This window comes from Poecilia mexicana, unplaced genomic scaffold (assembly GCF_051168715.1).
Source record: "Poecilia mexicana isolate PSO_F unplaced genomic scaffold, ASM5116871v1 scaffold_16, whole genome shotgun sequence".
Taxonomy (NCBI): domain Eukaryota; kingdom Metazoa; phylum Chordata; class Actinopteri; order Cyprinodontiformes; family Poeciliidae; genus Poecilia; species Poecilia mexicana.
Genome location: NW_028263385.1, coordinates 26,483,963 through 26,509,485, shown reverse-complemented (window position 1 = coordinate 26,509,485; position 25,523 = coordinate 26,483,963). Strand labels below are relative to the sequence as shown.

Below are 25,523 nucleotides of genomic sequence, written 5' to 3'. Positions count from 1 at the left end.
CGAAAAGTAGTCCCAGGCTTCGTTATAAGAAGCCACTTTTCCAGTTTATCAATCAGCTGTATGAAAAATGGTCAGTCAGGAATCAGCCTGTAATTACTTATTGTTGAGGCATTCAACATGACCATCACATGTATCCACACAGCAAACAATAGGAATCTAAAAACCTCTTGAAAGCTAATATTCTAATTTCCTTTTAGATGACCCCCTTCCATCACCCCCCAACCAGATCATTAGTCACCAGTCATGTCTTCGACTGACCTATGTAGTTCTGAATTGAGCAGTGTAACCTCATCTCAGAGGGAGGACTTTGCTTAAACAGAAACCCTCCCTGTGATCTCCTGACGGGCTCACCTCAGACGATCTTTGTCAGGATAATTGCACTAACCTTTAACCTCTGTCAAAACAATGACGGCACAAAGGTGAGGGAAAAGCAAACAGTGTCTTAAGCAGAGTATTTGTAGAATCATACAAATATTAGCCAAATAAGAAACTGGTTTGGCTAGTTCAGCGAAAGCACCCATTCACTTGTCGTCCCACAAAGAAAGGAGAGGATGTTTTTATGGCTGTCATATTTCATCAGATCCCCACGGGGTTCCCCAGTGCCGATCCAAGTTGAGTTACAGAGAGCGTTGGCAGGTTGCCACTGCTTTGTCTGTGCCAGCCTCAACACTGTGATCCTCCACAAGGCTGTCACAGCGATTCTCAAGCGCAGAATTTTTTTCAGTTGTTGATGCGAGATAGCTGGGAGAATGTGCAGACAGAAAATAGGAAAGGGCAGAGGAAAAATCAAGGCCACGAAGCATTTTTAGTTCCCTCTTGTCGTTCAGTGCTAGGACCAGGGCAATCCTGGGACCAAACTTTGTTGCATGAAAGCTTGGTGTGGATTACAACCACAGACTTCAGTTTTAATTGGATTTTAATTGATGGACCACTACATAGCAGGTATATTTTTGGGGATGGGTGTGTATTGTGCTGTAAAGAGCTTTAAGACAATATTTGTTGCGATTTGGTCTCTATATAAATAAACTGACTGGCTGGATTCCAGCTTCCTCCCACCACATGTCGACGTACCCCTGGGCAAGATACTTATCCCCAAGTTACCTACGGAATTGCTTGTTAGTGTTTGAATGTGTGCTTGTTTGTAAGTGTGACTGAGTGAACGTGGCTCTGGTGTAAACAGCAGTTAGAGTGGTCAGTATTATTAGAAAAGCAATATATATTCAGTCCATTTACCATATAATGTGTCAAGAAGACAGTTTTGAAAGGAAGCCATGGAAGTCCAGTTTGCCACAAGCAAATAGGGGACACAACAAACATGTACATAAAGGTACTATAGGCAGACAAAACTACACTACATTTTGGGGCTACCTAAAAGCATAAAACCCAGAAAACATCCTCTTCACGATGAATCCTGGATCACGTATTTTTGTCAGCAGAGACGGTGAAGCTGGTCAGAGTTGATGGATATGTGGATGAAACTAAATACAAGACAATCTTGAACGAAAAACTGTTAAAGGTCAGGGAGGAGGTTCACATTCCAGTATGCCATGCTTTAAGGATGTTTCCTTGTAAAAAAAAAAAAAAATGTTAAAACTGTCTTCTTTTCCTACTGTTTCACAATTATTGACAACTGTGTTTGTCTTTGACATAAAATCCCAACAGAAAACAAACTTCGTACTGTAACATGTCCGAATATGCAAATGTTTAATGGGGTATAAATGCTTTTGCAAAGCATTGTACGAACATAATGACCAATGCTGAGCCCCCTTGTTTTATTTTAGGTAGCTGAAGGATCATCTGCATGAATGGCCAAGGGGCCTGACTTCACCTATTGCCTCAATAGCCTGTGGGCTGAAGGATTATGGGTAATCTCATCAGCAGGCCCAGTTGTCTGGGCCAGAAATCCAAGCATGTTAGGACTGATGAAGGCTTCCTGAAGGAGTGCTACCAAAGACGAAAGGAGTGGCCGCCCCCCGAACAAGATGGGGTGGTCAGAAGGGACGAGGGTTCCAGGGATAAACTCGGAGAGAATGGAAACAAGGAAAAAGAGGTGGAAAAAGAAAGCGGGGTTGATAAATTTGACCATAAGAGGGAGGAGGGTACTCAAACGCCTATCTCAGACAAACCCCTACAAAACTCCCCTGCCTCCACAATCAGAAGTAGCAGTACCCTGGAAAATGCCTGGCATAGCAGCCCGTCTTCGATCAAAACATCCCGAAATGGGACACTAACGAGGAGGACGTTGCCTCCGGAGTTCGCTAGATCTCCCCTTGCTCACAACGACTTGACGGCTGCAGAAAGGAGGGCCAGCTTCCAGAGGAGAGACTCCAGAGAAGGAAGCCCCTGGTCATGGAAGACTCTCGCATCACGCGAGGTGACCGAAGTCACCGAGGTGACAGAGACGACCGTGACTGAGATCGTGGAGGTGACGGAGTATCCGCCAGGAGATAAAGGAGGCAACCCCATAGTCACCAGAACCGTTAGAGTCCTGAACGGTGTAGCAGAGGAGCTTGCCGAGGTTGAGACGCTGCTTTTCAAACTTGACAATTTGTATCTGTCCGTCATTTCAGCCTTTCCTTTCTTTCCATCACCCTTTCAGCTTTAATTTCTTGCTGTCATCTCTCTATTTAGAGCAGTAGCTTGTGGTTGTCGCAGTGTGAGTCCGTTTCAGTGGTAAAGTTTTATAAACTGAAACATCACGTGGACTTGCTTTATTTTGCAGCTCCAGAGTGATGGGCAGTCAAGTTCAGACCAAGATTCCAGTTTGGACAGGTGGCGGGTATGCTTTAAACTTTTGGATTGTCAACAATTAAACTCATAACGTTTAATTGATGTCTACCTAAACTATGATTCTTTGCATCCTCATAGGGAACTAAATCTCCGTTGGCACTCAGGGATGCTTCCACAAATTCTGAAATGTTTCTTCAGAATCTGGATGCTTTGGTTACATGGGTCGGTGAGATAGGGGACCTCACAGCCAGTCAGAAACCTCCATCCTCAGAGGTCAAAGTGGTGAAGGCACAGCTTCAAGAACAGAAGGTTTGACATTCAGAGCACTACATCACCTGCTTTCTTTTTCAAGAAATGTTTCTGATATTCTAAAACAGGTAGAATAAAAATGAATGATTAAAGTATGGAAGGGTTTCCTTTGCAAAATAACCTCTGCTCTGTTCAGTGGTGAACAGGTGGCGTTCTACACAACAATGAGCTTCAGTTAGTCTTTGTGAAAATGCCTGTGGGCTATGAGAAACATGTCCTCTTTAGAGGGGATGAAACCAGTCAGGACAATGTAAGCTTGAAACATGAGACAAATCTCAGTGTATCTAATGGAAATGAGGTTGAAAGTGTAGGGTTGTGACAGGTGTTAACCCCCGGTGTTTCTTCTTAGGCATCAATGTGCAAGTGTAGCTTCTGCACGATAATATTTGTACGTTTTTAATGTTGTGAATAAAGACGTGTGTTTAAAACTGGAGATATCTTATGGTTTCACAGCTCCTGCTGCGCCTCCTGACAGACCGAAGGCGTAGCATGGACTCTGTGATGGTCGAGGGTCCTCGGCTGGTGGAGGCCCACCCGGGAGAAGAGGGGGAGCGGGCAAAGGTCAAGCTCGCCACTCTTCAACAGAAGTGGGAGGCCCTGAAGCTGGAGGCAGAGAAAAGGTCCGACACTTTTAGTGGTAATGTGTCACTTCATTTGTGCTGCATCGTTCTCCGGAAACCTCGCTGATTAATTATCAAACCATTGGCAGGAGGGAATGTCTGGAGCTCATTCTGCCCAAAGCCCAGCAGTTCCAGGAAGAGGTAGACGGCCTGCAGCAGTGGTTCATTTGTGTAGAACAGACGCTGGCCGAGCTGAGAAACGCCGAGAGAGTGATGCTGCATCTGTCGGACGCCACAGAGAAGGCCAAGGTGAGTGACCTACCATGTGCACTCATTAACCATAATGCTGTGGTTTAATCAGCTGTCAGTGGTCTTAAGTGAAAACAGCAAAACAGATGTTCAACATTATAATTATGTGTTTTCGGTACAAAAATAAAGCTAACTCAGAAATATTAATTGTTTTTTAGGATATTTTTGAAGAGATTCAAGTCCAAATGGCTGAACTTGGAAAAGTAAAGATGTCAGGTCAAGTTTTAAAGGAAGCCGTTTCAGGTAAGATGTACTGTACACCATAATATTATTTAATCTCTGGGAACTTATGCTTTTGAAGAAATTTTGTTAAAGTCTATCCATCCATCTGTCCGTCTATTCAGCTATTCATTTTCCATAAAACATAAAAAATGGTGCCTAAGAGGTATTCTGATCTTTTGGATGCAGAACAGCATTACCCCTACTTCGAGCTGCTCCCAGATAAATACTTTAGTCTCCATATCTCCAAGGCTGTATTGTTTACACTAAATTATGTTCAATTTAGAATTGTACAATTTAGTTGCTGCTGAAACAAGATCCACTGGATCGGACAAGGTTTTTCCAGTCTATTATTGTCTAAATTTGTGCAAATCGTAGCTCGAGTTTCTGGAGCTTCAAGAGTGGAATCCATTGCTGCAGCTCGTCTGTCATAAGGATTGACATGTCATTCATACATGGATGTTTTTCAGCATACCTTGATTGTAACGAGTAGTTCTTAGAATTATTATTGCCTTTAAGTCATCTCAGACCAGACATTGTATCCTACAACTACAATGTCTCTTTTCTGAAACATTTTGCCAAAACCTGATAGATGATTGTGTGTGAAAATCCATTAAGTCAATTTTTCAAATACTACACCATCACTTCTTGTACCAACACGTTCTCACCGATTCCCTTTCTTTTCCATTTTGATGTTTGCCTTGAATTTAAGCAAAATGGCTGCTTAATGCCTAAATGTACTGAACTGTTATCGCATGTGAGACTATTATGCAATTAACCGCAACCATTAGGTGAGCCACGTAATTATTATTTGCCCATGTTTTGTGATTTTTACTGTCATTTCAGCGGAGGAAGCCCAGCAGGTGCAGGAGAAGATGGATGCACTGCGTATCCGTTGCTCTGTGCTAAACCTGAGCAGCATGGATGTGCTGCAGAGGCTGGAGCAGGCCCTGGAAGCCTCCAGCCGCTGCACTTCAAGCCAGGAGGACCTCCACCTGTGGCTGGGCCGCATCGAGAGGGAGCTGCTGGGAGCAGCAGGAGCACAGACGCACGTAGGAGATGCAGTACTGTGTGCAGCTGAGAGACAGAGGGTGAGTTTTCTGTTGACAAGAATGGAAACAAGAGGTATTTGGATACAGGAGCACCGCTGTTTTCAGTCAGTGAGCGTCTGTACACGTCATGTGGAACAAAACAGGTGTGATAAAATAATTTTTCAGTTTCACAAACCATCTTAACTTCTATGTCTACAGAGTGCTCTGCATATAAAAGCATACAAAAATGCACTCACACTCACAATAAAGGCATTTTTAAAAAACAAAATTACATTTTAGTGAACTAAACAGTGGGGATAAAGACAAGAAGAAAGACAACATGATAATTCAAGATATAAAAACCCAGGAATTCAGTGAAAAATCACTTTGCTTACATGGTTAAATAGGGCTAATACAGTATGGCAGTCACTTTGGTGATCTGTGGGTTTGTTTTGGCTCACATGTTGTCACATGATGCCCTTCCTGATACAACTCCTATCCATTTGTGTGGGCTTGAGACCGGCACTGAAGGAACAGGGAACGCTCCCCCTCCAGTGGTTTACAGTGTTTATGTGGTTAATAAACAATTAAAATGAGTGGTAGACTAGACACAGTTGGCAGGCTATGCTTTTCTCGTACTTTTTGAATTTCTTATTGCTTTGCAACCCGGCTCCATCGATCTGATGGAAATAATTTCTTCTAAATTATTTCTTAACCACAATCAAGCACTTCTACAATAATTGAAAGAGGTATTGATGTCTACTTTATTGTGGGATTCTTTAATTCGTTTTTTTTTTTTTACAGTGTGTATTTGAAATAATTCCAAAACAGCTCCTCTACATTTTTAAAGTCAATGATGCGATTGACATGCCAACATCTGGTTGTGTTTTCCAGTTGGAACAGGCTGTGGTGAAGGAGATGGCGTGGTTCAAAGACACCGCACACAATCTCGAAAAGCTTAAAACAATTAACCTGGACCCAAAGATCATAGCAGAACAACTCAACGAACAGAAGGTCAGAACAACGTGCAACTCGTCAAATAAATGCATTTGGTCAAACCGAGTACACAGGGAATGTTTAGGAATTGTATTTAAAATAAAACAAAATATGTCACTTGATTTAGATTTTAGCAGTAGAGATACTTCAGCACAAATTCAACATTGAGAAGATGGTGAAGATCGCTGAAATTTTGATGACTTACAGTGACGAAGGAGCAGCTGGAGATCTACAGGTAAAACCGTGACTTCATTTCATGATGACATATATATATAGATATAGATATAGATATATATCCTGTTTCAATAGAAAGTGAAGATAAACATTGTTCAATCTCTATTCAGACGCCACTGGAAGCCTTACAGGAACACTGCAACACCACCTCAGCCACCAATGCCCATGTGGTCCTGCAGCTGGAGCATGCCCAGTTGCTTCTGGCCCAGTTCTCCGAGGGCCTGGTCGAGGTGTCGCCTTGGCTGGACGAAACCCAGAAGCTCATTGGCCAGCTCTCCCTGAGCACAATTAGCTATGAAGCATTCCGGGAACAACAGGACCTCTTACAGGTAGAAGAGACCTGCGCACTTGAATAGTCCTGGTCTACAAAGAAGCCCATTTATTCTTCGGATGCCAACACCTTTTGTTGGTCAAATGAGCCGATTTGCCAAAGCCCCATTCATTGATGTAATCTACTTAATAAGAGGGTATTGATTACCCTGATGTACAATAATCACAGTTTTTCTGTGATTGAAAATTAGGCTGAATGTATTTTCTCCTCATTTTCTTCCTATTTTAGAGGTTCATTTCAATCAGTTTATTCTATGTGCAAAGAAAAATAAGCTTGCTGAGCTGTTCTCAAACCTTTGTTTTCTTGCTTTGTAAAGGGTCTCAGAGAGTCGATAGCAGAACACCGACCTCTGATTGCGCGCCTGTGCATCCTAGCCAAGCGCTTGTCAGAACTGAACCCCGCTCAGGGTGAGCAGTTCTCTCTGAAGGCAACAGCGGCCGAGGAGCAACACAATGCCATCAGGGAGCGCGTTCGAGAAACCGCCGGTCTCCTCGAGGAGTCCTTACCCCGATTCACACAAGTAAGAAGGCTTTTCATCTGACACTTTGTGAGTTTTTCCACAAGAACGTGGCTTCACGTCTGCTTTCAATCATGTAGCTGAATGAGAGGATGACCCTTATCAGAGAGAGTCTCGACCGTCTGCGCAGTCGCATCCAGACACCCACCTCTCTACAAGGTCTCACACCGAGGATCCAGGAACAGCTCCAAGACAACAAGCAAACCCTTACTGAGCTGTCCAAGCTGGAGCTGGGTCTCCACAGTGTCAAAGGCCAGGCAGACGAACTGCTGGCAAACACTCAGGCGGCAGGGGATAATTCAATTGGCACAAGTAACTCTCTTCTCAGACACTACAACCCCAGAGTGCTTTATAGCTGTGCAAAGAGTAACACCTTTGTGATATCTGTGCTTTTTAGCGATTCAGGGTCAAGTATCCAGCCTGTCCCAGATGTGGGATGAGACTTCCAAGCAGGCTCAGGAGAGGGAGAGCTGGTTACTGAAGCTTCTGGATCTTGCCTTGAAGTATTGGAGCGACGTCAGCGAAATGACGAGTGCCCTTAACGATACACAGCAGGCCATTTTGGATCTCAACGCCTCTCTGACAGACTCTGAAACAATCAGGCAAAGTCTCGGAAGCATGCAGGTCTGTCGCTGAAACCATTTAAACGATAAAAACGTCACTGTTAGAAAACATAATATAACAACTTCCTCGACTTTTAGTCGCTCAGGGAGGATATAGATGGCTTGCAAGGAGACCTGGACACTCTTGGTGTTCTTGGAATGGACCTGATGGTAACGTGTGGCGATACAGAGAAACCAGACATCACAAAGAGCATGGATGAAGTAAGAAGGTTTTATTCAGTAGAATCCTTTTCTAACTCTGATTCAGAGTTAAATGAAACCTTTTATTTATTTTGTCATAAAGCTTTATTGCACATGGAACAATTTAAGCAAACTTTGGACCGACTCTCACAAGAAGCTAGAGGACTCCTTGCAGATGGCACTTCATTATCAAGATACAATGCAGGTCAGTGTTGGAATACAATACACAGAGCTTTTATGTCAAGTAGTGTCTTCCATCTTTAAGTGCAGGTAAATAAACTCGTTTAAAGTTTTGAAATAACGTAAGTCATTGTATCACGGACAGGGCCTGTTTGAGTGGTTAAAGTCAGCAGAGTTGAGATCTACAGAGGAGTTTACAGTGGGAACTGACCTGGAAGCAGTCAAAGAGCAGCTATGTGATCTAAAGGTGAGTTCATACATGAACTAAACATGGCATAACTGAATGTTCTTCCCATGTTTAACCTTCGTTATCTGCCCCAGGAATTTAAGCGAGAGCTGTACCAGAAGAAGATTGAGATGGAGAGCCTGAACCATCGCTTTGTGTGCCGGTTGTCTCCGGGCTCGGAGCGCCCAGGCTCCTTCTCTCCGCTGTGCGACTTCAGACAGAGGTGGGACAGTCTGGAGTCTGAGACAGTGAACAGACAGGTGGGAACTCTGGAATCTAGAAATGTTAATTTTCATTATTGACTAAAATGTTACTTTTCTTTCAAGTAATTGGATTTTGCGGTAGATAGCTGACGTTTCTGTGAAACTCATACACCTTCAAGCTACTTTATCAGGTGCACCTTGTTCAATTGCTTGTTTACACAAATACTGACTCAACCAATCACATAACAGTAACAGCACTACATAGTAATATAACTATTCACTGTTGTTATTGCTATTGTTCAAACCAAGTATGAAGAGATTTAGGTTAAAGTTAAGATTATATATAAGGGTGACGAAAAGAAAAAAATATTGAGTGAGTGGCAACTATTTGGTAAAAAAAACCTATTTAAAGTCATCCTTTATTTTTATGTTGTTATTGCTATTGTAAACGATTGTTGGTTTTTGTTGGTTTCTTTTCACCTGTGATGGTTGTAATTACATTACAACCATCTCTGAATGTACAACACATCAAATCTTGAAGCAGAATGCCATTAATATTGTCTACAAAACCTGGAACTGAGGCTACAATTAATAAAGTCCCCCACATTGGATAACATAATTGGAAAAATGTCGCCTGATCCATTGAGTCTCGATTTCAGTGATAAGATTCAGAATTAAGGGTCAGAATTTGATGCAATCTTCACAAAACATGGATTTATTCTGTACAATATCATCAGTTCATGCTGGTGGAGGATCATTAATGGTGTGAGGGACACGTTCTTGGCACACTTTGGGCGTCTTGGCACCAAGTGAACACTGTCTAAACACAACAGTAAGTATTAATTCTCAGTGACCACCTTTTATGGCCACAATATGCTTGTTTTCTGATGGGAACTTACAACTTGACATTGCATCATATCACAAAGCACAAATCATTGCGAACAAATTTCCTGAACATGACAATGAATTCATTATATCCACCCAATAAAACACCCTAGGGAGGAAAGGAGATGTGCTAACAAATCTGCAGCAACTGCAAGATGCTAAATGTTAAAATGAATCCAAATATCTAAGGAATGTTTCTGACATCTTGCTGAATGCATGCCATGACCCTCTAAGGCTTTCATGAAGTCCAACCCCGTGGTAGCAAGTTGTAACTGGTGAGGTACTTTGTGAATGTATGTTTGGTTTAATGTCACAATTATCAATAATTGTGTGAACATTTTCTATCCATGTTTTGTTCTCAGCATCAGTTAGAGTGTGCTCTGCTGGGTCTGGGCCAGTTTCAAAACACCCTGGACGAGCTGCACACATGGCTTTCCAGAACCTCCGAGCAACTGCATGGCAACCAGCCAATCAGCATGGACCTGCAGACCTGCGAAATAGAGCTGGCTAAGCACAAGGTCTGTGATAGGCTTTTGAATAATAATAATAATAAAAAAAATGTTTTAAGATCAAGTTTCTCATCTCTTTTGGCCTTCTTTTTGTTTTGTCCTCAAAGGTGTTGCGTAATGATGTCATGTCTCACGTTCGCACCATTGAGTCCCTGAACCAGGCTGGCAGGAAGCTGCTGGAGGCCGGGTCTGGGGACAACACGCACGGTCTGCAGTCTCAGTTGGAGGAAGTGAATGAAAGTTGGGAGTTTGTCCGCTGTGAGACTGAGCGCAGGCAGCTGGAACTAGAAAACAGACTGAGTCAGGTAATGATAGTCTGATTCCCTCTGGTGGCCATTGTCGGTAATGCAACATTTAATTAAAAAAAATCATTTTGAAATACTCCCATAAAGGATCTGAGTATTTTAAATGAAAAGATTTCGGAAAAAGTGCAGATGAGCTCAATGCCACTATTGAACCAACATTCTGCATTTTTTTTATATATATGAATATAATTTTCACTTCATCAATGGAACTACAATCACAAGGTTTGACATAAACTAATTTACTTGTTTTCTCCATTAAAGTATATCCTGTTTTATTGCAGGTGCAAGATGTTACAATGGAGATCCAGGATCTCATACAGTGGCTGGAGAACACAGACCTGAGGCTGTCCTCTTCTAAAACAACCTGGGGCATGCCAGACTCTGCAAGCGAGAGGCTTAATGCACATTTGGTAACGCTCATTACAGTATTCATAAATTCAGGGGGCGGGGGGATTGCTGTCAATGCACAGATTTGTTCTTGAATTAGAATATGTGTTTCTTGAGTTTTTTAAATTGTATTGTCTCCAACAGGAGTTGTGTAATGAGATGGAGTCTAAAGTTCAAGCCTACACAAATGTGAGGAATGCCATTCACGGGATGCTGGAGCGAGGGGACCTTGTGCGGGGGTCAAGCACCGAGCACAGTTTATCTATACTTGAACAAAAGTGGACATCTGTTTACAACAAAGTCCAGGAGCGGAAAGTAATTAATCCAATTAAATGTCATGTCATGTCAAGGAAAATTGTTTTTTTTTAAGCTGTTGTATCAGCATATTGGTGCTTGGTAACACTTTCATTGAAGAACAATTCTTTGCATGCAGGCTAAGCTAACGGAGGGACTGAGTCTGGCCAAAGAGTTTCACAGCAGCGTCCAAGAACTGCTAAAAAAGATGAGCGAGTGTGAAGAGTCCATTAAGGATCTCCCTGCTCCAAGTTTCATCCTGGACACAATTTCCACACAGCTTCAAGAACACAAGGTCGCTTTATCAAATATGTCACACTTAGGTTTTTGTCTTTCTTTTCAACGACGTGTGTTTGGATTAAAGGCCTGTGTTTTACGGGGACAGATTCTGCTGAATGAGGTCAACGGCTACAGCGAGAAGAAGACGTCGGTGGAGAACACAGGATGCAGGCTAACAGAGCTGAGCAGGAAGGAAGACTGCGACGTCATCCATAATTTGATACTGACGGTTCAGGATCGACACAAGAAGCTCCTGCAGCGAACGTCAGAGAGAGGCAGGACGCTGGAGGACGTTAAGAAACACATCAAGCAGGTAATAGAAGATATGAAAACAACACAAACACATTTAAAAAATAGGCACTTAGAAAAAGACTGGCATGCATTCTTCCCTTTTTTCTGTGATGTTCAGTTTACTGAATCTTGGCGCCTCCTTGTGGACTGGATGACTGAGGTTGAACAAACGTTGGACACGCATAAGGAGATTGGAGCGTCCCATGAGGAGATAAAGCAGCAACTAGTAGAGCAGAAGGTATGAGGTTCACTGTGGTGAAAAAAGGATAACAAATTAATAGAAAACAGGAACTAAACAATTTCATTTAAAGCAAAAAACAACTATTATTCCCACTGTAAATTAAATGACATATTGAATATCTTAAGGAAGCTCATGATTCGATAATAAATCTCACAAGAAAATAATAAACACAAGTAGGCTTGTCGCAATAAATAATAAATCAATTAATCACATGATAAATTAAAACAAACTCAATCACTAAACCAAAGGAAAGAGCAAAAGAAGAAAAATCTAATAATGTTGATCCAAAGTAAATAAACTAGATGCTCCTATTCAGGGTTGGTAGATAAGTATCAGTAAGTATCCTCTGGTCTAATTCATTTTCTGGTTTGGAAGAATAGAAGTCTAAAAAGTAGTTGCTAAGGTCGTTTTTCTGGGATCGAAGTTCTAATCCCTGTTCTGGGATGCTACATAAGTATAAGTAAATATTCTCTGGACTTTCTAAGTGTGCTCTAAATTTGTAAAAGTACTGAGTACTCCACAGTTTCTAAGTAATAATCCTGTTCTGGAAGAACGTTTTCTGGATTCTAACTTCGTTCTAATTCTTTTTTTGGGTTGCAATAATAGGAGTCTCTCTGCATCTAAACAGTGAGCTCTCTACAGTTTCTAAAATATAAGCTAAAGAGTGACTAATGAACTAGAGTCTGTGGATTCCAAGTTTGTTTTAATTCCTTTTCTGGGTTAAAAGTGAGTACTCCACAGTTTCTAACAAAATAAAACAAAAAAGAGGAAAGGACACATTAGGACACATGGCAACATTCAGACAAAACAAAGACATGAGTGAAGGCGGTTACATCACTGGGCCATGCAACCCTGTGATGTCCAGACCAGACGTTGCTCAGCCTCCCGGCAGAAGTCCTATAAAGGTGTTGTTATCAAGGAATGTCCGTGGGAGCGCTCAGCTCCACAGCTCCATGGATAACAGGAGGGGGTAAGGTGGGAAGGAGCGTTATGTTTACATATCTTCAAGAAGATTGGAAATATGCAGCCCTTCCAAGGCAACATGAGAAAAGCCAATTCAGATACAGAATGTCTTAGGTCGGGAAGATTATAAGTTTCAATCTTCCCTAAAGTCTCTCCGATACATCTCAGTTCCCAATTATCCAAATTAGTTTGGCCGTTCCACTGAGCCGAAACTAGCAACTTCTCCAAGATCGATTCCATCCCGTTAGTGAGTTTTAGAGTCCTCAGCTGGGCTGCGAGTCTCAGCAAGACTCACAGCACATTACTTGTTAACTTGCCAAACTGTGTAAAAAGTGTTATAAATATATAAATGGTTTCAAAGAGTTCAATTTACCATCTTTCAGCCAGTTGACCAGATGTACAGAGCAATGCCTGGGGGAGGGGTGGTGTTGTGCACACTTAGATCCATACAGCTGAAGAAAGTTCTCTGACATCTCATGAAAAATAATGTAATAAGGCTTGATGGAATTTTTTTTTATTTACAGAGATACCAGTGACCATTTTATGTCTAATTCTGAAGAAAATAAAATGGTTGTAGTTTAAAGAAAATACTTCATGTGAACATATTTCATCATTTGTTTTCTTTCCTGTCGATACACAGGAGTTTCAGAAACTGCTGAGATCGAAAAGGCCCATATACGACGCCACGTTGAAGAGTGGCCGTGGCCTCCACGAAAAGGCACAGAGCGGCCATGACAGGCAGCATCTGGAAAACCTGCTGGCTGAACTCAGAGACACATGGGACACTATTGGTGGCAAGTCTATCGAGAGGTAGTAAAACTGAAACAGGACAAGATCATAGTTCTACCTGCTGATACGTCTGGTTAAAAAAAAACCCCAAACAAAACACTGTTGTTACTCTGATTTCTGTCTTTAAGACAACATAAGCTAGAAGAAGCCCTGCTGTTCTCGGGAAGATTCACTGATGCTCTGCACGCACTCAGTGACTGGCTGTACAGAGCAGAGCCCCATCTGGCTGAGGATGTTCCTGTTGGTGGAGACAAAGACATGGTCACCAATCTCATAGACAAACATAAGGTACTTCTTAATGCTGCACAGCTCTCAAAGGTCTTGCTCAGTCACAGATCTCATACATTAATTGATACCACATCTTCACCAATCCGGTCTTCTGGGGAATGAAGGTTGTGTCTTTCTGTCTGTCAGGCCTTCCAGAAGGAGCTGGGAAAGCGAGCCGGCTGCATACGGACCCTGAAGCGCTCGGTGAGGGACCTGACCAGGAGCAGCACCGCAGACGCTCACTGGCTGCAGGAGCAGATGGAGGAGCTGGAGGGCCGCTGGGACGCCGTGTGCAGACTGTCAGTGAGCAAACAGGACAGGCTGGAGGCGGCTCTGCAGCAGGTACAAACTGCTTTGGTTTCGCTCTGCTTGGTACTACATCAGATTCACTCTCGTATTGGGATTTCTGTAATGCGAAAAGCGAACTGAGTTTTGGAAACTTATTTGAAAACGATATTTGGAAGTGAATGTTTATAAAAAAAAAGACATCCCTTCACTTTATTTGCATTTTGCAACACTAAAAGCAACAACTTTGGTGGGTTTTGTTGGAACTTTATACGGTTCAACAACACAAAAGGCAAAAAGTAAAATAAAGAAGTGAATAAAAATATTAAAAACATGGCAAGCATTTGTATTAGCTCCTTTAACTTTGATGCCTCTAATTAAAGGCCAGTTCGTCGACTGCCAAAATAATGCTGCCTGTAATTTACTTTGGAAGTCAGAACTTAACAATTTAACAGCGTTGATACAGTTAATATAGTTGAAGTTGGGATTCCATTATAGTGAAAGAGCAGCCATTGTTCATAGCAGCTCTTATGACATTATTAATGAGCATATTACTGTGTCTGAACGGCCATGTCAAAGTTGAAACCTTGGCATGAATTGGAATCTGTAACAAGACTTGAAGAAAAATTACCAATTATTTCAGTGGTGACATATGAAGCTGGAAGTGACACAACTCAAATATATTGTCTGAGTCATTAGAAATGTTAGCCACCAATTAAATTTTTATTAAAATATGTTTCTTTTTTTTTTTTACTTTACAATTATCCACAATGCGTTAATGTGCCACGTGGTATCAAAGTAAAACACCCTGAAGTTTGTTGTTCTAACAGGACAAAATGCAGATAACATAGAAGTGGCGTGAACATTTTTGCGCGGTACTAAACGTGTCTCATTATTGCTAATTGCACTTATGATTAGCAATAACTGTGCCTGAGGATTTCTATATGAAAATCTGACTCCCCTGAATGTGTGTTTTCCTTTTGTCTCCAAAGGCTGAGAGGTTCGATGGTCTTGTTCACTCTTTCATGGAGAGGCTCACAGAAGCAGAGAGGATCCTGAAATACGGGGTCATACCAGAGGAGGAGAATAGTTTGCTTGCCTTCCAGAAGCAACACGAGGTCAGTGTAACTAGATATTGTGGCGTTCCCAGGAGGAAACATTTCTTTTCCCATCTTATTTGCTCCAGAGAGTCTGCTGCTGAATACGCAATTGTCGATAAGCTCAAGGACAGAGAAACCAGGTGGCGTATGAAAATCAGAGCGGACTTTTTTTCTCCACATTAATCGTTTTGTCGTGTGTGAGAATAGCTAATAGCAGCTTGTTTTAGACATTTTAGCATAAAAGCTTTTGGTGTTGGAAAAAAACTAGTGAAATGAATCAGTTCTTTGTTCCCGCACAGGAGTCACTACATATCTTACACGCTCAAGCGGTGGAACTGGAGAACATCCAGAATTTGGGTGAGGAGATTCTGGCCTCTTGTCACCCGGACTCCATAATAACCCTCAAATCTTGGATCAGTGTCACTAAGACTCGCTATGAGGAGGTGAGTGTCTTCATGCCACAATAAAAATGACAGATGCACTGATCAGAGATTTGCATTCAAATTCCAATCTGTTTTGTTAATCTTTAACGTCAGGATACAGATTTCTCTTAGAGAGCTATAATTAATCAGAGGATGCAAGAAATACATATAAATTTTTTTTTATCCCTTCTGCCATTAGTAGTGATTATGATTATTTATATTCCAAAACAGATGTTGAAAGCTTCTCTTATCCACTGAAAAGCTCTTTCTCAACCTGAATGACTCAATGTTTAGCTAGAATCTTCCTATAAATATCTCCATAATTTTATACTTCAGTTTTGAACACCCAGTTTTACTTAAAATAGCTAACCTGAATGTTCTTGTCTCAGTAACAGCATCCACACCCATGAGTGTTGTTAGCATGATCTATAAGCAGTTACTTGGTCGGTCGGTTGGGCACCGTAGGACCAATCAAGCTGAAAACCTTTCCAGTCACCAAACAATTTCTCACAATGCTTCTCTATTAAATACACTTTGACTGACATTGAAATCCAAGTCGCTGTCATCTATGACACAGTTTGAGCGTTGGCGAATTGGAAGCCAACTTCAACTCCGTACAAAACAGCATGTTTACGATTGGTGTGACGTTGGATTACAGTATACTCTGTCAAAAGAACATGTCAAGGCAACTAATATATGATGCTTACAGACATTGCATGTCAACCATTTTTCTTGATGGATTCCTTTTAATAAAAAAGTATGAGTCAAGGTGAGCACACTAAGCATGCTAGATACCACCCTGTCCAAGGCTAATGCCTGCAAATACAATGATAATGTTGGCCTATTCATGCTAGTGGCCAGCAGAGGGAGAAGGCAATCCAGTGTCTGACCAGCCTTGACATGCTAGTTATTAGCATATCAAAGCTAATGCAAGTGAGTAGCCGCCTTCTCATTTACCAGGGCTGACCACTCTGTTATTGATATCGGCATATTATTAGTCAGATCAGATTCAGAATGGATAAAGACAACTGCAACAAGGACATAGCCACCACTGGGTGCGCACTAATCTTATTTTTGGCATTGAAACCTAACCCACAATTGACAGCAATAGGCTAATTGTTTTAAGACAATAATTGATCCAAAAACCACTAATGGTAAACGTAAGCTAACCTTTAAGAAACACTGTCGTTACCTGTTTTCGGAGGCAGGTTCAGACATGGGCCCAACAGCAAGCTCAGAAGATCCAGGCCAGTTTGGCAGCACTGGAAGAAGAGAAAGAAGAAGTCCAGAGACTTTTGGATTGGATCTCATCAGCGGAGGAGTCTCTCATCCTCAGAGAGGAAGAGCCTCTGTCTGAGACAACAGAGCAGAACCAAGAACTTATTGAGCAGCACATGGTACAACCCCTTCATTCCTCTGCACTCTGCCCAGGACGCAAACTTACTAGGTATCGCATCACAACATACACATGTCGCTATGTAACAAGCTTTTCATTTGCTCTCGGCAGGTGTTCATGGGGGAAATGAAGAAAAAGTTCCCAGAGATCGAACATGCCACGAAGTCCTGCAAACACAAAAGCCTTCCTAAACATCGAGGTTCCCCCATCAAGCGGCCGTTTGCGAGTAAGAGAGCTCTAGCGACTGCATGCAATCAGTGAACAAACACACAACCATCAAATGCAAATGCATGTGTCACATGTTTTATTGTACAGAGAGGAGAAGCACAATGAAGCTGCCGCCTGTCATACCGGTCCCCTTAGAGCACCTCGACCCTCAGACTCCACAGCTCATTCAGCTGGTCAGGCAGTGGCAGAAACTTTGGCAAATGGCCGTGGCGAGACAGAATCGCTTGGAACAACACCAGCAGATGCTCAGAGAGGTCTTCGCGGTTCCCTTTTAAAAGCACTGATAAAAGATGTTTTCTTGCTTGAGTACGAGAATATCAGCTGTTTTCTGGGGAACAATTTGCTTAAAGGTCGCCATGCTTTGTTTATTTCTGCAGATGGAGGAATTTGCCAACTTTGACTTCAATATCTGGCGAAAGCGTTACATTCAGTGGATTAGTCATCTGAAGTCCCGGATCCTAGACGTGTTCCGAAGCATCGACCGGGACCAGGACGGCCGGATCAGCCGGAAGGAGTTCACCGATTATGTCCTTGCCTCCAGTAAAATTCTCATGCCTGTTTTTTTTCTTGCTCACCTCCAAACGATGACTTCAACAATGAATCTTAAAGGAGCACATGTCTTTTGTTTCCTACGTCTTAATAGAATTTCCGACCAACTCTCTGGAGATGAACGCAGTGGCAAACATTTTCGACTTAAACAACGACGGTTTCATTGACTACTATGAGTTTGTGAGCGCGCTCCATCCTAGCAGAGACCCCTACAGGAAAACACTGGATGCAGATCAAATTAATGAAGAGGTAAACGCAGAAGGTGCATTAAAGCTTCAATGTGAAGCTGGGTATTTGTCGTTACTGACATGGGTTTTCTTTTTTTCCCTCCATAGGTGAGTCGCCAGGTATCTCAGTGTAACTGCCCCAAGAGATTCCAGGTGGAACAAATAAGTGCCAACAGATACAGGGTGAGTCCTTTTAATTGACCACAGCATTTGATTGATATGGTCTATCTGACCAATCAAAGTTTTTTTAATGCAATTTCCAAAAGACATAAAGTTTGAAGGTTCATTTGCTGTTTAATCTGACTCACAAAAAGTATTCACACCCCCTGAACCTTTCCATATTTTTGTCTGGTTACAATAACAAACTTCATTGTATTTATGTGATGGAATTTCACAGTGCTGTGCGTGTTTGTGTAGGAAAATGTGGTCAATACCATTTTCCATGCAAATTTATATATGTATTCAAGCAATTCAACCTCTGCTTATTATTAATATTATTATTATCATTATTATTATTATTATTATTATTATTATTACTATTATTATTATTAGTCAAAATAAATGGGCACTAGTTTATTTTGGAACTAATAAAATGGGCATAAATGGGCAAAATAAAGTGATAATCTGTATTTTGCATACAGATTATCACTTTATGCTAAATTATAATAAAAAATAAAATAAAAACAATTGATTATTTTTGCCTTACACTGCTCAAGACAAAGTTAGTTAAACACATAAAATTCCTAATAAAAATACAATAAACAATAGTTTGGTGGTAAATGAAAAAAAACATTGCAAAGCAGTGTAAGCTTTTAAAATGACATTATCTGCCCTGCTTTAATCTGCCATGCGTTCACTTGTGTCACTAAGTGAATTGTTATGTGCTTTGTCTCCCTTGTGTGTTTTGTTGCAGTTTGGAGATTCCCAGCAGCTGCGGATGGTCCGGATCCTGCGGAGCACGTTGATGGTTCGGGTTGGAGGAGGCTGGACGGCGCTCGATGAGTTCCTGGTTAAGAATGACCCGTGCAGAGGTCTGCCTGACTCATACATAGAGATGAAAAAGAGGAGTTGGAAATAACATGAAATACTAAATCCATCTAATGATGACTGAACTTATGCAGAAATGTTTTTAAATGGTATTTTAGGATAGAAATTTTAGTCATAAATGTGTTGCTTTGGATTTCCTTAATAACTTCTATTTTTAAATTTCTATAAACTGATTATTACATCATATATCAATCTATTAGAACATTCTTACCACATTAATTCATTAAATAAATAATGTTATGTTTTATATTTGGAATCTAAACCTGTTCTGTCATCAAGTCATGTACTACAAATCACCTATTGTCAACTAACAATAGGTTTGATTAATCACTGTCTATGTCCCAAATATTTTATTATGACAAGCAAATAAATTATATGATCCTAAATAGCTCATATGAAGTCATTTTGAACACTGAAACAATTTTTATGGAAGTTATGAATACAGAGTAATGGAGGCTACAGAATGTAGTGAAATTCTCCTTCTCTCTCATCAACAGTCAAAGGTCGCACCAACCTGAAGATCAAAGAGAAGTACTTGTCACCGACAGGAAGCACCACCAAGGGTCTGACTGTGAGCCGGTCCAACTCCAGCCTGAGCCTCTACAGCAGTGCCTCTGCCCCCACCAGCCCCATGACGCGCAAGGCAAGCTTCCAGCCCGATCCATGCGAACCCAGCGTGGTTCCGAACTCAACGACCACAAAGAAAAAAAACATTGCAGCTTCTACCGGCTCTGTTTCTAGATCAGGGCTGGACAATAAATCTGTGATATATTAATAGATAGACTCTGGATCAATATTAATAGAAAAAAAACATCTGGCAGAATATTCACTATTCAATACATAGAATATTCACTGAACTCCAATCCAGAACCGTACAGCATTCTGGGAGATGTCAGAGAAAAGGCTTTAGCTGCTTAATGTCAATGTAAAAAAGTTCCCTGTATCTCTAAATAAAAAAAAAAAATTCAAGTGTTTTCCTGTAAAACGGGTTTTAAAAAAACTTTCTACTACAACTACTGCCACAGCTCTGCTAACTGGTTTATCATGTCTGGCCTTCAGGCATTACTCCGCCGGAGTTTCTCAGGTGACCGGTGTATCCGTCCTCGGAGCTCCATAGCAGCTCTGGGGTCTGAGCTGCAGTTTGTCGCAGCGGGGGAAGACAACACCCCCTCACCCTCAGGTTAGGAAATCTGTTGTTGTTTTTGTTTTTGTTTTTTTCGTGCCTGGAGTTTCTCCATTCTCTTTTGTAACATAGGGTGAGGTAACTCTCTCTGTCTTTCGTTTTCAGATGAAGCTGAGAGATTACCCACATGACAACCTCTTGTTCCTACCGCAGCACTCCACCAAAGCAAAGCTATCTGAGCATCGAATCGCCGTCTCAAGCAAAAAACAACAAACAAAATGCCGTCTTAAAAAGATGGTCCTGAAAAGTGATGATGGATATTGACTGCGACTGTACGGGATCTGCATGAAGACGGTGCAGATAACGGGAGAGAGTCCGTCCAGGGACAAGCGAAAACCTTTTTTTCCCACTTTTGCCATTTTATACATTAACCCGATTACGTAGACTGTAGAAAGTTCTGCATGAGCAATAACTGCATGGTAGCCAGAGCCTTCCTCTTTTCAGAGCTGCTTTCGTTCAGTTTCACTTGTGATTGTAAGCTTGGGCACACAGTACCTGATCATCGCAGCGACTTGCCAAATCGACAAAATGAGTAAAACTACAGAGGTCAGCGTGAGAAGCCTGTTTTGCTGTCTGATCCTCTTTGAGTGTCCAAAAAAATGATTATTAAATGTAAACATACCAAAACCACTGCGTAACTGCAGTGCTGTTAAAAATGAATTGGCCAAGACAGACTTCTGATTTTTATTTTCACATTAGAATATTTGAGAGCATTAAACTCATCGCAGATCATCAGATTTACTAAATAAGACCGAAATGGAACTGAGTGACTACAAAATACAGTTAAAATGGGGGTTTCATTTATTAAGGGAAAAAGCTACTGAAACCAACTTGGTCCTGTATGAACAAAAGTAATTATACACTAATTATTATCTCTGCCACCCTGTAAAACAACAACAACCACTTCAAGTATGCAAGAACCAGTGATGAGTATTTTTATATGAATGTGAATGGATTTTTGCCCACTCTTTTGGATAATGGCTGTCACTGTAGCTCCATTGTACGGAAGTCTTTAGCTGTCAGAACTCTGAAAAATACGCAGGAGCAGTATCTCATTAAAAAATAAAATAAACTTGTTAAAACAAGAAAGTTTCTTGTTGTAAGAAGATATAAAATTATGTTCATTTGTCATATTACAATTAGGTCCCCTGTTCATCTCCATCTTCTAAGTGTGTTTCCTTTATGCGTCACTGAAACATCCTTCATCGTTTCGACCTTTCTTGTTTAAATGAAAACTCGATTTAATGAATCATATATCTCAAATTTTATGTCTTGTTACAAGAACCTTTCTCGCTATATTGACTTTTATATTTTATAGTGAAACTTTTACGTTATACCAATATACTGCTGCTGTACTTATTTCCAGTTAAATGTTTCCCTACGAAACTTTAGAAATGACTGTGTGATTGGTTTTATTGATTCTAACAGCAATGACTAGTGAAAATAGACTTAATCACACAACTACATCCTTGATTCAATAAGACAGGGTTGATTACTTTTTCACATACGACCAATTACATTCCGGTAGCTTTTTACTCTTTATACATAAAATTTTCCTTTGGAAGCAAAACTTTGTGTTTATTCAATCTATATGTGTCTGATATCTGAATTTCCTTGATGTGAAACATTTAAGAGTGACATAAAAGCAAAAAAAAAAAACAAAAAAAACTTATTCTTAAGTTTTGTAATGATTTTCATAGTATAAGGACAATGCTTGTTGGCAGGACCACGTTGTGATTTTGTCTTCTACCTTTTTACATGTCTTCCAATGGTTTTACATTTTGCGTTTTATACACTGGAGATAGCGTGACGAGCTGTGTACTGAAATACAGCGAGCCACCGTTGATCCGTAGAGATTATTTTCTCAGGAATGGTTCTGCCTGTGGATGGAAGTGTTTCTTTTTTAACGTTACTGTGAACATTTAAAGCTACTGCTTTCTTTATAACGCTGAATGCTTTTCTAGAAAAGTTTCTGTTCTAGCACATTGTTCGTATGAATATGCACTTTTCTGTGTCTGTCTGCTGGGTGTGTGTGTATATAGTGATTCTTGAGAATAGGGACAAAACAGGTCCTATGGATAAAGCATGAAATTTGAATAAAATATACACAAAATATATTTTTTTCAAATGTCTAAATAAACTAACCTGGGTCATGTGAGCACAACAATGTATATTTTTCTTTTTTTTGCTGAATATTTTTTTATTTTAAACATTGTAGTCGGTGGATGATGCCTGTAAAAGCCCTTGTCCAGGAGCAGAACTCAATACATTCTTATAGTTTAAAACAATTAAAGAAATACTAAAATTATATATTATGACAATTAAGTATAAGTAGTCATATAAATAATTATAAAAGTATCGATAAATTGAATTAAAAATAATTTTTAGATATTTTCCAACTCCGTTGAAATTTGTCCTTAGTTTTTGTCAACACCGTCAGAAATGAAAAGAATGTAAAAAAAAATCAGGCATTATTGGGGGGCACCAGAACTTCTGAGGACCCCATGACGTTGTCTTTTCTCTTTCTTTGCTAGGAGGGCTAGTTAGCTCCGGTTAGCTTAAGTTATTCTTTAGTTTTTTCTTCTGTTTTATTCCTAAGTTGTTTGTCACAACCATGATGTGTCAACTCCATAACTGACAATTTACAAAACTTTGATGAAATTTTGCGAAATAAAAGCTTAATTTTGGTAAACTGTAAAGATTTAATGGACCTGACGAGCTACAATATGGCCAGCTTCAGAATAACATCATATAAATTGAGGTAGTTTGGCATTTCGTCAACTCCGTCAGATGTCAACTCCGTCAGAGTTTTTCTGACTCTTTCAGTGAAATTGTTGTCAAATCTCACTTAATTGTGCAACTAATTCATTTTAATGTATTTTACATGAATTGCATTACTTCACATGTACCAAGTTTTTCATTTTACTCACTAGTTTGTCACCACCTTCAGTTCTGTGTCAACTCCGTCATGCACTGTCAACTCCATCAGATGGACTTTTTCTTGTTTTTTGTTTTAAATAATATTTATTTTATTTCTTGAGAAGCATTTGTCTGTAAATTGAGTAAAAATATCACTAATGGGGTATTTTAAAAATCATTTTAGATTTATTTTTGTCAGATGGTGATGACAAAGTTTTGGGTCAGGTCGATTAAAAATGTAATTTTTTTTTAAAAATTCGCAACTGGGAGCCTGTACCTTAGCATCTTCATATTTTCTAAACATTATTTGTCATATTTGCATACATAAGGTTGAGAAATAATAAAAAAAAATATATGGGAAAATTAAAACCCATTTTGTCCCTATTCTCAAGAATCATATATATATATATATATATATATATATAAAACATATATCTGTTGCTTTTTTTTCTTTTATTTTTTTTTCTTTTCCGAATTTGGCATTTGGTATTCAGATGAAGAAATGAAGATTTTTTTACAGCTTTGTTTGACGAGAAGTGGACGGAAATGGGCTGTAGACCATTTCCTTTTGTAAAAGTACTGTTTTTTTTTTTTTGGTTTTTTTTTAGCAAAAATAATAGTTTAAATATTTCACTTGACTTGTCTAACCTATTTAGAAATACTCACCCCAGCTCTCTGTTGTTAATCGTGTCCAGGAAACGTGTAACAAGCTCTCTTCAAAATCACTAATAATCCCAGGAGAAGACAGGTGTGTGTTGTTTGGGTAGAAATGGTGAATTATGTGATGTGCTGTGTCTGTTTTATACTCTGACCTTCCATTGGAGGCCAATTACTACTGCAATGTGTTATCAACAATGGATCTGCTTTATTTGTAAGGGTTGCTTTCTACTTAATCTACCTGAGGTTTGTGACAGTTGCTCCTTTTACTTCTAGTCTATGCAGTTGACCATAAAAAAAAAAAAAAAAAGAAAAAGAAAATCTTTTTAAGGTTTGGACGTTTTTACATGATGATCATGTCTGGACTTCAGAATACTCTGTTTGGTACAAAAACAAAAAGCCAGCTTCCTGTCCTGTTGCTATGCACCCAAATCTTCCTGTACTGTAACGGTTTCCACATCCAGCACCCAGTCGGGCTACACATTTAGGGACTATTATGATACTCACTAATCATTTTACATTGACTTGTACAAAACGTGTTTTTGTAATAAAATCAAAAGTTTTTGTGACAGCTTTTAATATCATGTCGTGTTATTTTCCAGAGACGCATCCTAATCGAGAATAAACCGAATAATGACAGCAAAAACAATTTCCACTCAGTCAGGATAGATTTTGAGCATCTTTGAATTAATCCCAATGGAAATTGCCATTACCCCTATTCTCTAAAGATATTTAAGAATCTTTAGAGAGTTCTTGTGGATGTTGATGCTGTGGGCAGGAAGGACAAATTAAGACAAAGTAATGCTTCTTCCTTAATTCTTCATCTTTCTCTTTACATTAAATCCATTTAATCCTTTAATCTTAAAGAGACTCCACAGCTTTAGGTCTCTACCAGCCATTACAGTATATAAACTTAAAGCTTAACACCAAAATATCCTACTTATTTCTTATTAAACACTTAGTATGCTCTCCACCACCATCGTACAGCAAAACAGAAAGATTGTGTCCTCCAACACCAAAGGTCTCTTTAAGTAGAGAAGGAGGCTGAAGGTCAAACGGGTTACGTATCTTTTTTTTTCAGTGTTGAAAATCCCCATGGGAGAAATTTAATCTGTGAATTCCCAGCTCAAGCTGCCCTCCTGCTGATGTGTTAACCTTACAGATGTACCCATACAGAACAAACAGTGCCAAAAAAACACCTACTTATTTGTTTAAGCAGTTTGGAGAAAGAAGGCAGAGTATTGTAGTTCTGTATAAATATTCACTTTGACTCTCGGCCCACACTGAAGGCCTATAAAGGTGCTGAGAGTCACACAAAACCTACTGGCATTTTTTTTTTTTACCCAAATGCTGAACTAAAAAAAACAACTGATCAAACTTTACTGAACCTGATAAGATGGTAAAACAGATACTGTATAACAATTTTTATGTAAACTAGAGAACAAGTTTATTCACAGATGAAAGCTAATGCTAAATATGATGAACATATTATGACTAAAGAACTGGTCTTGAAGTCAAAACAGACAGACTGATAAGCTAAGGTTTTTAACATTCTTTTTTTGTCTCACTGTTATTTATTTTAGCTGTGATAAACTAGCCTGATATTACTTGTTTTGCAATAGAGGTTATTGATAGCCTTAGCCTAATGTTAA

General features: G+C 40.0%; 1 protein-coding gene across 1 annotated transcript; it reads left to right on the top strand.

The window, feature by feature from the left end:
* Positions 1 to 1,180: 1,180 nt before the first annotated feature.
* Positions 1,181 to 24,442, top strand: macf1b (microtubule actin crosslinking factor 1b). Its single transcript, XM_088014283.1, has 39 exons — positions 1,181 to 2,518; positions 2,723 to 2,779; positions 2,869 to 3,039; positions 3,493 to 3,659; positions 3,749 to 3,908; positions 4,067 to 4,151; positions 4,974 to 5,218; positions 6,053 to 6,172; positions 6,282 to 6,389; positions 6,499 to 6,717; positions 7,036 to 7,239; positions 7,317 to 7,548; positions 7,634 to 7,860; positions 7,938 to 8,060; positions 8,143 to 8,244; positions 8,365 to 8,466; positions 8,541 to 8,705; positions 9,896 to 10,051; positions 10,150 to 10,347; positions 10,629 to 10,757; positions 10,879 to 11,049; positions 11,168 to 11,323; positions 11,414 to 11,620; positions 11,717 to 11,836; positions 13,443 to 13,612; positions 13,720 to 13,879; positions 14,006 to 14,200; positions 15,136 to 15,261; positions 15,543 to 15,686; positions 16,874 to 17,062; positions 17,173 to 17,287; positions 17,377 to 17,543; positions 17,667 to 17,829; positions 17,933 to 18,087; positions 18,174 to 18,248; positions 18,979 to 19,096; positions 19,610 to 19,755; positions 20,172 to 20,292; positions 20,401 to 24,442. Exons 1-39 carry the CDS (start codon positions 1,862 to 1,864, stop codon positions 20,424 to 20,426), a joined length of 6,351 nt encoding a protein of 2,116 aa, XP_087870409.1. The 5' UTR covers positions 1,181 to 1,861; the 3' UTR covers positions 20,427 to 24,442.
* The last annotated feature ends 1,081 nt before the right edge of the window (positions 24,443 to 25,523 follow it).